General features: G+C 45.3%; 1 protein-coding gene across 1 annotated transcript in view; it reads right to left on the bottom strand.

Moving 5' to 3' along the window:
* The window catches only part of PDILT (protein disulfide isomerase like, testis expressed), a 34,505-nt gene extending 24,347 nt beyond the window's left edge, over nucleotides 1-10,158 (bottom strand). The window contains 1 exon segment of the mRNA XM_035722390.1: nucleotides 9,957-10,158. Within this exon segment, the coding sequence (XP_035578283.1) occupies nucleotides 9,957-10,158 (202 nt within the window).
* Between the last annotated feature and the right edge of the window lie 2,416 nt (nucleotides 10,159-12,574).

The raw sequence follows: 12,574 nt of genomic DNA on the forward strand, positions 1-12,574 counted from the left end.
ATGGCTGGAGCCAGGGTAGTGGCAGAGGGAGTGAGAAGTGGTCAGAGTCTGAGAGATTTTGAAGGAGGAGATGACTGACTGGTGGTAGATTCGCCAGATGGGAGGAGATGATAGATTGGATGGGGAGTAGGAATGAATGAGAGGAGTCAAGAATGACAGGTTTTGACCAGAGCAGGCTCCTGCAGCTGATGGTGAGGATGATGATGGTGATGATGGTGGTGGTGACAGTAATGATAACAAGGTAACAACAATGACAAATTATTGAGCACTTACTGTGCCAACCCCGTTGCTATCCCGGTTAATCCTCAGAACAGCCTCTGAGTTATCTACCATTCCAGGTGAGGAATGTTACAGACAAGAAACAGAAGCCCAGAGGTCTTACAGCTAATATGCGTTTAGGCTGAGATTCAACTCCAAGGCTCACTGACTCCCAGATTCACGCTCTGACTGACCATATGGGTGAGCTGGTCTAAAAAAGTTTCCTTTTTCCTGGACGGGAGGGATGGGGGTGGGTTTTCCATCTCCCCTGCTCTAGGTTGGTTTCCATCAGAGCAGAGAGAATCTGTAGAGGCAAATTCACTCTTTATGATTTACAGTCCTGTCTTCCGGTTTCTTTTTAAAATATGCAAATTGGTTTTACTGGTGGGCTCTGCAAACCCAAGTTTGCAAAGGTGAAATGAATGCATATACCTCTCAGGTCTTGGTGCCTATGTCCTGCCCTGGCCAACTGGAAATGCCAGTTTGGCTGGGGTGTGGGAACAATTCCTATGTACATTGTTGCTTGGGCAGAGTGGAGCCCATTGGGTTGTGGATGGGCCGGGAGCCCTCTGCTGGGAGGTGAGACCTCCTGCAAGTACAGCCTTCCTTGGGTCCTAAGCTCTATCTAGACAGAGCTCATTGTCTGACTGGCATATGGTATTCAGTGAACTTCATTAGGTTGTCTTGTAAAACAGAGGCAGTTATAGTGGTTTACAGCACCTGTGGCCTAGGCAGGTTGTTTTTTTAAACATCTTTGTACCTCTGTTTCCTCATCTGCAGAACGGGGATACTAATTGATCCCACACCTTAAGATGATCGTACATAGTAAGACAGGGTGTGCAAAGCTCTGGCACAGAAGTGCCCCCAAATCATTAACCATTATGATGGCATAGGTGGAGAACCCTTGATCTTGCCCTGACCAGGTTCTCTCTGTGAAGGGAGGGTCTTAATGGAAATGTCAGGATCCTCAGCAGATATTCTGGTTCTTGGGGAAAGAGGGACAAGGGTGACGAACACCAAGACATTCCAACACAAGCCTGGGCCTATTGTGTGGCTCTCACATGGGTTTTGGGGTAAGCAAATGGGACCCAGGGTCATATTAGAAGAGGGAATGGCTCTCTGAATGTCTACCTGATGTGTAGATGTGTTAATGGCTAATAGACCTAGAATCAATGTTTGCCTGGGTCTTTAGTAGATAATCCCACGTTCCCTTTTCTAAGCAGCCAGTGTGAGTCAGGGGAGGGGCTGGTGGATGGGAAAGTGAGACTGTAGGGATTGGAAATTAGCTCTCAGCACAGGGAGCTGGAGTATGCCTTTCTTTAGACATTGGTTCTCAATGGGGGGGCATTTGGCCATATCTGGAGACATTTCTGATTGTCACAACTAGAGTGCTACTGACATCTAATGGGTAGAGGTCAGGGATGCCACTAAACGTCCTATAATGCATCACACAAGAAAGAATTATCCATCCGGCCAAAGTGTTAATAGCACTGAGGATGAGAAACCCTACTTTAGACCAAGCTCTAGATCAAGCTTGGAAAATATTCTGAGAATAATCCTCTCCCCATCCCATAGGGCCATTATAGTGTATAGAGGTGCTCGCAGATGATAGGAGCTTTGGGATGGTAACCAATCCCTTCTAGTTCCTCAAGCGCCAGCCAACAAATTCCTCTGATCATCCTAATGGCCAGTAAGGCCCTAAAGGACTGTACCTCCTTTGAGATCTTATCTCCCACTTCTCTTCAGCACCTCAGCTTTAGCCATCCTGGCACATTCCCACCCCAGGTCCTTTGCACTTGCTGTTCCCTCTGCCTGAAATGCTCTCCTCCCAGTTATCTGCATAGGTTGCTGCCTTCCTGCCTTCAGGTCCTTGCTGAATTGTCACCTTTCCAGACAACCCTATATAAATTTGCAGCCCCACTTCCACTAACTCTTTGCTCTCTCTGTTGCTCTTCTTTGTTTTTCTCCATAGTGCTTTTAACCCGAAGACATACTACATTCTTTTCTTATTTGTTTACCTCAAGTCTCCCCTCTTTAGGACGTAAGTTCCATGAAGCAAGGCTGTCCATCTGTTTCGTGCCTAGAAGTCTATCTGACACCTAAGAGGTATTCAATAAATATTGAGCAAATGAATGAATAAATGATGAATAAATAAATAACTATTCCAGTTATCAGCACTGTCTTGTAAGATGGATTGAATACCAGTTTTGATGTCAGACCTGGTCTAAAATTCAGCAAATTTTCCAACCTTTCTGAGAAGTCTTTGCTTCATATGTAAGATGGAGACAGTGAGACTGATCACAGTGCCTGGAATACAGATGCTCAATAAATGGCCGTCGTTGTCATCATCTTCATCACCATCCTCATCATCACCATGATCATCATCTAACCTGCTCCCTGGACTCTTGTTGTCTCTTCTTCAGGGGTACTTCTTAAATGACCCTAGAGACAGCTTCTGATATACCTCATTTTGACTTCTCCCACGAAAGGTAGCTTACTCTTTTCTGCTTGCCTCATTCATGCAGAACATTATGGGCCAAAAGAAAGCTCATTTCATTCTGTCATTCATTCAACATCTCATGCAGGCCTACCAAGCACAATGCCAGATGTTAGTAATCAAGAGGTGAGTGAGATTTGGCCCCCGTCCCCCATGAAGCCCACAAGTTAGAAAGCAGTTTCAATACAGTGTGAGAAGTGCTATGAAAGGGAGGGTACAGAGGGTTGCATCATCATGGAAGGCCTGCTAGCTACTGTAGGTGGGAGTAAGGGTAGACACAGCCTCCTGACAAGGTGGTTTCATGAGCTTAAACCTCACAATCGAGGCAAGGAAATGTAGGAGGACGCTATGGTCAGAGGGAATTTTAAGGGCAAAGGCCCTGGGGCTTGAGCCAGTGTGACCTATCCAGCAACTACAAATTACTCAGAAGCCAAAGGATAGCTCTCAAGTGAAGTGGGGAAGCTGGCTGAGGCTAGACCAAGCAGAGGACGCTGTAGCCGTGTTAAAGAGTTTGGGGTCTTAGAAAATCACTGAGGGTTTTTAATCAGGAAGTGACCCAATCAGACTTGCATTTTAGGAAAAAAATATCTGGGGCGCCTGGGTGGCTCAGTTGGTTGGGCGGCTGCCTTCGGCTCAGGTCATGATCCTGGGGTCCTGGAATCGAGCCCCACGTTGCGCTCCATGCTCTGCGGAGAGCCTCCTTCTCCCTCTCCCTCTCCCTCTGCCTGCCGCTCTGCCTATCTGTGCTCTCTATCTCTCTGTCAAATAAATAAAAAAAAAAAAAGAAAAAATATCTCTGGGTGTGCTGTAAGGACAGCATTGGAGGGGGTGGGCAAATGCTCTAGGAGGCTGCTGCAGTGTTTCAGGTGGGGAACACTGGCTGGAATGAAGGCAGTGGCAAGGGGGTGGGAAGACTGAAGATTGCAGAGGGCCTTAGGAGGTGGTTTCAGCAAGGACCTGGTGATGAGTTAAATGGGGACAATAGAGAGGAGTCAAGAATGACCTTGAGATTTCTGATTTTGACATTGGGTAGACAGAGGGGCTGTCAGTTAAGGCAGGGCATGAGAAAAAGCAAGTTGTAGGGAGCAAATAAAAAATGCTGAGTTCTGTTTTGAACACATGTGGCATTTGAGACATGTGAGGAACATGCAAGAGGAAAGGTCCCACCGACCATTGACTCTTGAGCCTGGAGTCCTCAGAGAGCTAAGAAAGTGGGCAGCAGTTAAGGATTTGAGAGTTACTTAATACAGTATGTCCCTGGGACCATATTGGAAAAATCCTTTTTGTAAAGAGCCTATTTATTCCTAGAAAAAAAGAAAACATTTAAAATGCTTTCCCCAAGTGATTAGTTTTTCCAAAGGTCACTTTAGAAGGCCTGCCAGTTTTTGAGAACTCATTTTGATTTAAACATGTATTGGAAGGAATCAGATATTCAAATGTAATGAGCCCAAGTGTCTTTTTTAGATAACAAAATCTCTGCTGGTGTTTACTGCTTTGAAATACTGGCTAGTGGGAATGCTTTAAGTTTCAAGTATTCAATTTGGTTGTCATTTAATGTCATTAAAGAATGTAAAATTGGTTGGCTCTCTCTGTAGCCCCAGATTCAGCATCAGTCCTCAAGTTATGTCAGTTAAAGCCCTAAAGAGCCATGGACTCCCCCTTCTGCCCTGATTAAAACAGTCACTGGGCAGAGATTTGCATTCTCATGGGAACAGGACAGGTTCCTCTGCCTTGTCCGCCTGCTGCGCCATTGTTGGAAGGGTAAATGTGTGTTGATGTACCTTGTGTCATGCAAAGCGTGTGGCTCTAGTTCCTTCAACAGCGAGGGTCCAGGATCAGAGATTAGGACCGCAGCAAAAAAAAAAGAAGACGCTGTCTTGTGCTAACCATTAGCTTACAGTTCTGCAGTAGGTAGAGTAGAGCTGCAGGGTTCTCAGTTCTTCCCTGAAGGAAACCATGAAACAGTTGTGTAAGTGGTGGCCCACTTCCTGGGGTGGGTGAGGGATGTGGGGAATCGGCTGGAGGAATCCATCCGCAAAGCAGAAGTGCCTGCCCTGGTCACAGGCTTGTATTAAGAAAATGGCCCAAACCGGATCACCCCTATAAGGTCTTGTTCCATAGGCTTGAAGTAAAATCCAGCATGTACCCTGGCACAATGAAAGAAACCATTAACAGCCTGGGCTAGATGGAGGTCAGAAGTTTGGAACTATTTTGATGGAATTTTATGCATCAGGCATGCTCTATGTTGGACGGAAGCAAAAATGACCCAATCAGATTTTCCCTTCTGGGAACCATCAAGGTTAAGGGCACAAAAAAAAATGTTTTTGTTCCACGTTGCTATGAAGAGGCTGCACAAGCCAGCTGAGGAGGCTCTGGAACCCAAGGCAACCGAGCTGCTGAGGCTGTCACATACCCAAACTCCCGCCCTGAAGTAACAACACTCAGAGAGACTGCACCAAGAAGAGACTAGGAGGCCTGAATTTCAGACGGGGGACACAGACTCAAATGCTACAGGGGCGAGGCAGGGTGTGACTGTGGGGGTTTGCTGGGTAGGGATGTGGCAAACTGACAGGCTTATTTTCTGATCAAAAGAAAAAATCATTACCAAGCTCCAGCTACTTGTCACATTGCAAGAATGTGGGCCCATGCCTCTAGATCTTCTGTTTCTTCAAGAGCAGATGTAAATTCAATTTTAATTGTGAAATGTCTCAATTTTTAAAACAGTGCACAGCCCAAACATAACACCCCTGCTGGCCGTCTTCAGTCCATGGGCTGCCTGTTACATCCTTGATTTCAGGGTTATGGGAAAGAAGAGGAGCCATAAAGACCTGAGAAGTGAAGCAGAGAGATCAAAGGGAACCAGAAGAGAATGGGCTCATGGGCACCAAAGAGCAAAGGGTCTCAGGTTGGGGCTACAAAGAGGTCAAGGAAGGTGAGGACTGACAGTGCCTATTGGATTTGGGAACCAGGTGTCCTTGGAACCTTAACCTGAGCAAACAGTCCATAAAGTCAACCTGATGCAGGAAATCGTTGTTGACATTGCTGCCCAGAAGAGAAGCCTGTTCCTGGTGGTTTAGTGTCTGGAAGAGCTTACACAACCCAACTGCCTCTCAGCCAGCCTAGCTTCAGGTTGTGTTTGAATCAAAGGCTGTGTCCAGGCTCCTATAAGGTGCAGTGTGATTAAGGCAGAAAATGTCATGTGTTCCCCAAACCCTGATTCTTTTTCCTCTTCATTTATGCTGCTGGACTGTGTTTCCCAGCCTCTCCTGCAGAGCTGCGGCCCATGGAACACGGGCAGAAGTTACACATACTTCTCACCCTGTAATGTCCATGTGAATCACTTGGGACTCTGACTCAGTAGGTCTAGAATGGGACCTGGTATTTTGCAATTCTGATGAGCTCCTATGTGATGCTGGCACTGCTGGTCCACAGACAGCACTTCAAGGAGCACTGATGTGCACCATTTCCAGGGCTGGCCTGGCCCAGAAGTATGTCCTCTGTCTCTCAATCCATTTGCTGGCTGGAGGCAGAGGACTCAGTGGAGTACTCTAGGCCCTAAGGGATGCTTGAGGCACTGGATGGAAGCAGCCTGGCTGACTGAATGACTATATGGAGCAAAGCTCCTCTGCAGACCTGCCTGAGACTAAGATTTAAGAAGTCAACCTTTGGGCGCCCGGGTAGCTCGGTTGATTAAGCGACTGCCTTCGGCTCAGGTCATGATCCTGGAGTCCCGGGATCGAGTCCCGCATCGGGCTCCCTGCTCAGCGGGGAGTCTGCTTCTACCTCTGACCCTCTTCCCTCTCGTGCTCTCTATCTCTCATTCTCTCTCTCTCAAATAAATAAATAAAAATCTTAAAAAAAAAAAGTCAACCTTTACAAACCTAGATTTGGGAGTTGGTATAGCAGTTAGCTTTCCCTAACACAGTGATCTTTAAAATATCTCATCAAATGGGAACAATGAGGGGCGCCCAGGTGGCTCAGTTGGTTAAGTGTCCAACTCTTGATTTCAGCTCAGGTCATAATCTCAGGGTCGTGAGACTGAGCCCTGCCTTGGGCTCCATGCTGTGCATGGAGTCTGCTTAAGATTCTCTCTCTGTCTCCTTCTGCCCCTCTGCCTGCTTGCACATATTCTGTCTACATATATATTTTAAAAAAAATCAGAACAACAAAAGAGTTTGGGTACAAAAGTAGGCAATCAGTTTTAGAATTTATTTCATTAAAGGACTTCATTCATCTACTATTAAAAACTGAGCTACAGTATGCAAAGAACTAAGAAGATATTTGGCCTATTTAAGTTAGCCTGCAACCTTGGATCTTGTGGCAAATACTGTGAATCAACCATTCCTGGACCATAGCGATAGAAACCTAAAACATTCCCCGTTTCAAGACTCCTCAGGTTGGGAACAGCCACGGCCCAGTTCTAGCCAATAAGATATAACAAAAGTCACTGGTGGAGCTTCTGGAAAAGTTTTGATTTTTTTCTTCAAGGGACGTACTTAGCTGCCGTGTATTTTGTCCTTTTGCTATTTGCCTGTCTCTCTTTTCCCCTAGCAAAATGTACAATACATCACAAGAGGTACCTCAGCCATCTTATGACCACAAGCTACAACGTGTCAGGGGTGATGCAAGAAGACAGACGGAGCCTGCATCCTTAACACCATGAAGCTGCTAGGACAGCCATTTGACTGCCTATCCCTGGTCTACATATGAGCATATGAGAGAAATCTTGGATTTAAGTCATCATTAGCAGATTCTTTATTCCTTGAAGCTGAATCCAGTCCTAACTGACAGAAAGTTGATGATCTGTTTTGTGCCCCAGGGCCACGGGAGGATGAGGACTCATTTACTGAGCATCTTCCCTGTGTCAGATCCTTCATAGATAACCCTCAGTCAACCCGTACAATGACTGCACCACTTCTGTTATTCCAACTCCACAGATGAAGGTGAGATACAAAGAAATGTACCCTAGGCCACCTATCTAGGTCATGGCAGTATTGGGTTTCACACTCAGGCTGGCCTGGCTCCCATACTTGTATACTTTACCCCAAACCTTGATGTCACTTACAGACAAAAGTGTGTGGGTGATTCAAGTTAAAAAACAAATAAACATTTTCCAGAAAAAAAAAAACAAAAAAACAAAAAAAAAAACAAATAAACAAACCCACAAAAAAACACTTAGGGATTTACTAGTGCTTGGCATGTGGTCTTTGATAATTACTGATGTCAGCAACAATAGATTTCAGAGTGCTCACTCCACTGCTCTGGCTGCAGATTGCCCATCACTGGGCATCACTGGGAGGCCAAATAACAAAGATTTCTCTCACTTCAAGCCAAACTTCAAGCTTCAAGATGCATTTGCTTTGACCTGGAGACCCATGTGCATTCCAGGATGCAAGGATGCAGGAGCCAAGACCAAGGAGGCTGCTCAACTGGTTTGCAGCCAAACCACCCTTTCTGAGGACAAGTCCAAGCTGTCACTTCTCCATGAGGCACCCAATGTATACCGTTTTAGACTCTTCTAATGGCATGAATATCATTTTCAAGAGTTTCTCCTGCTTTGTGACAGTCCTGACTTCTGACAAAGTCTTTGAGAGCAGAAACCAAGACCCCTTTTCTCTGGGGCTCCCAAAGGGCCCGCCCAAGGCCTGCCACTGAGTAAGCTGAGTAAAAGTGGGGTGAATCAGAATGCAATAATAACAGTTTCTGCCCAATGAATGCTCACTAGGCACTAATGACTGCATGTTTGAGCCCATTTTCATCACCACAACAACCAGCAAGGGAAAAATCATTAACGCTTTTGTGCAGAGGAGGAATCTCAAAATGATGATAAAAAAAATGACAGCCAATATCTTCTTAAGCTCTTACTGTGCACCAGGCACTGTGCTAAGCACCCTAGGAATTATATCATATTATTAAATTCCCCATTTTACAGCCAGTAAAGAGAGGCTCAGAGCGATCAAGGTCACCTGCTCAAGGTCACCTCGCCAATAAGTGGCAGAGCCCAGCATTTGAGCCTAGGACCGTGAACCTCTCATCCCAGTACATGCATTGGTCAGACTGGAGAGAAAAGGAAGCCTGTGAGGGGTCAGTGTTCGAGGAAGGCAAACTGACAGATGGGAGAAAAGGCGACACCAGAGCATCAGCCAAGAAGAGGGGAGGAGAGGCTGCATGGAAAGGGGCAGCACCCACCCTGCACTGCCCTGCCCAGCTCTGGAACCTCAGGCACTGCCTGGCCTCCAGGAACCTGGGTGCTAGTCAGGCCAGGTACATCCTGGAAAAGCAGGCCTTGGGGATTGACACGGATCCAGACACTCCCCAGAAGAGTCTCTGAAGGATTCTGGAATCCAGTGTTCACATCTGCTTTCTGCACCCTTGCAATCCTTGCAGGTGGGAAGTGGTGTAGCACAGGGTCTGCAGTCCCCACTTGTGAGCTGTGTGACTTTGGGCAAATCGCTTGGCCTCTTTGAGCTTCTGTCTCCTCAGCTATAAAGTAGGGAGACAAATGGTGCCACCACACTGGCTTGTTGTGAGGATTACCTGACTTAACATGTAGTGGGGCACTCAGGACAATGCCCAGCACACAGTAAGTGCTGACTATGTGAAAGCTGACTTGAAAATCCCTCCTACCCTGCCCCAAGGCACAGCTCTGTGCCCAGGACCTAAGGAAAAGAAGAAATGTCTACTCTTGCAAAGAACAACAGCCCAAAGAACAAAAGTGGACAGGCAGAGTTCAGATAAAGGTGATGGTCTGCAAATTTTTGCTTAAGAGCTTGCCCATAACTGCCACCATTTATTGTTCTCTCGTTGCATTCCAGCTACTTGACATACTCCCTCATTTCATCTTTACAACAGTCCAGTATGGTCATGATGCTCATGCCCATTTTACAGAGGGGAAAGTTGAGTTTCAGAATATAAAGATACCTAAGAGTAAAGCTTGACTTTTTACCTTCAGTGGGACTGAGGAGCAACATGTAAATCAAGACTAAAGTGGCAATATCGTATCTTGCAAATTGCTTAACCTCCCTTGGACCTCAGTATTCTCATCTAGAAATTGGGAATGAGAGTATATACATACTATTTTTAAATAATGATATGTGTTCTCATGTGTTTAACAACATATAAAATTCCCCTGGCTGCCGGGAGCAAGGAGGCAGATCTTACCCCACCCATCGCCCACCACCCAGGAGTGGGGGACACTCACGAAAAAGCACCATGAGGAAGCGGGTCTGGTTCAGCATCTGGGTCAGGCCAGCAGGTGTTAGCACTAGTAGGTTGCCTTCCTCCACAATATGCAAGGGCTGGGATATGTTGATGCTGTCTTCCTTGACGTCCTCCTCTGGCAAGCCCTGGACAGTGGAGACGCAAGAGGCCGCTAGCAGCAGGAACATCCATAGCGGCTTCATGGCTGTCCTTCAGGGGCACAAAGAGGAACAGGAGCCCTTATCAGCGCACGTGGCAGGTGTCACGTCATCACTCCCTGCCCAGCCAGTTTGTGTATGGAGAACGTGGCCTGAGCATGGCCCACTGCCTCCCTAGTGGTGCTCACAGCTTGGCAGTGGCACTGGAAGAGAGGCAAAGTGTTAGCTTAACTTCAGCGCCTGTATAAATTGCACGGGAATAGCTCAGAGCAGCAGGGCCCCAGTCAGAGCAGCAAGAATCCAAATTGCACTCCAGCCACTTGAGCCCACTGGCTCCCCCAGACAATAGGTGAGACTTTTGCAGAGATGAATCCCACTCCAGAGTCCTAGGGTGAGCCGCTGAGCCTCAGAGATAACTGGTCCAGTTCCCTATCACAGCCTCTGCTTCATGCTCCTGCAGCTCCTACTTGGATGCCCCCTTATGATAGGAAGCTCACTACCTCACTTCCCATTAATGTACCCCATTTGCTATTTGAACAGATTTTCTCAACTGTAATTTCTTTTAAAAGTCGTAACAAAAAGTGACATAAAAAGTCACACTTGTAAAAATCCCAAACAATATAATAAAAATATTAAGTAGAAAATAAAATCTCTCTCATAATCCCACCTCTGAGAAAGCTACTATTAACAGTTTGGAATGAATTCCTATACATGTTGAAAATTCCTATATAAATGCACATTTGAATGTACAATTTTAAACACAAATGGAGTCAGCTAATGCATATTGTTCAGCATCCTGGTTTTCTTAATAATATGAAATATATCCTATATATATGAAATATATCCTGTATATATCCTATAAAAGTATAAAAGTACATTTTAGATCTATGACATGATTTCCTTTCCTAATTCTTTCCCTTTGTTTTTTTTATTTATTTATTTATTTATTTATTTATTTATTTATTTTGCAATTTTTAACTGTTAGAATGGTCTGGGTCAGAAGCTTCCTTTCTGACTTTCCCTCATTATGTCTTCCCTAACAACCTAGAGCATAGCCTCACCTCCTCAGATCTTCGCAAGTACTCCTCAAGCACAGAGCTGTTTCTCTGTGTGGCACAGACTATATGAGTGTCTTAAATGAGAAGACCTATAGCAGTGTATTCTAGGTCACACCTTCATATTAAATTTATAAGGATCTCAACTTCTTCATTGACTGCTGGCATTTATGGTAGGAAAATGAACAAGTGGCGTGAATAAATACGTGAATGAATGAATACTTGATATTTGCCTGGGAAGTATGCTTGTCAAACTATCGGAAGGTTTTTAAAAAATAGATCTAATGTAATTTTTTGGCCTAAAATGTGGAGAATCGTCACCAATTCTAGCACTAAATTTTATAAGTACCTATAGCTTAATGTACTTGTCATGTGCCAGGCACTGTTCTAGCGCTTTTCCATACTGTTGTATCTCTTATGACAACCCTCTGAGGTAGGGATAGTACTACTGTAATCCTCATTTAATGAGTGTAGTAAGGCAGAGAGAGGTTAAGTAATTTGCCCAAGGCCACACAGCTAGTAGGTGTAAAGGCCATATTTATTTGTTTACTATTATTTTTAAAATTCTTTATTGAAACTCAATTTAGTTAACATATACTGCATTATTAATTTCAGGGGTAGAATTTAGTGATTTATCGGTTTGCATATAAAACCCAGTGCTCATTCCATCAAATGCCCTCCTTAATGCCCATCACCCAGTTACCCACCACCCACCTCCTCTCTGGCAACCCTCAGTTTATTTCGTAGAGTTCAGTCTCCTATGGTTTGCCTCCCTCCTTGTTTTAATCTTATTTTATTTTTTCTTCCCTTCCCCTGTGTTCATCTGTTTTGTTTCTTAAATTCCACATATGAGTGAAATCATATGGTAGCTGTCTTTCTCTGACTGACTTATTTCGCTCAGCATAATGCCCTCCAGTTCCATCCACCTTGTTGCAAATGGCAAGATTTCATTCTTTTTGGTCGCTGAGTAATATTCCATTATATATCTATATACCACATCTTCTTTATCCATTCATCTGTCGATGAACATCTGGGCTCTTTCCATATCTCGGCTATTGTGGACATTGCTGCTATAAACATTGGGGTGCAGTGCCCCTTGAGGCCTCTTTTAGGCAAACAGCCTTGAGCAATAGAATGTAGACAGAGCCCATAGCGACCCCCTGGCTGAATACAGACAGGCCCATTAGATGACCCATCTTAAAATATCCATAGGCCGTAACTAATCAATGGGCTACTTACAACCAGGCACCGGTACCAGACAAGGGGGAATTCCTTACGTCGCCATACCTCATTGTTCCCCTTTTAAAACAGCCCCCACCCACACCTCCTTGCAGACAGCCTCTCCCGCTGCTGTCCTGCCCACCACTCCCTTGTGGTGTATTCAGTAAACTTCGGTCTCTTTTGTT

The sequence above is a fragment of the Zalophus californianus genome, chromosome 10 (assembly GCF_009762305.2).
Source record: "Zalophus californianus isolate mZalCal1 chromosome 10, mZalCal1.pri.v2, whole genome shotgun sequence".
NCBI classification, from domain to species: domain Eukaryota; kingdom Metazoa; phylum Chordata; class Mammalia; order Carnivora; family Otariidae; genus Zalophus; species Zalophus californianus.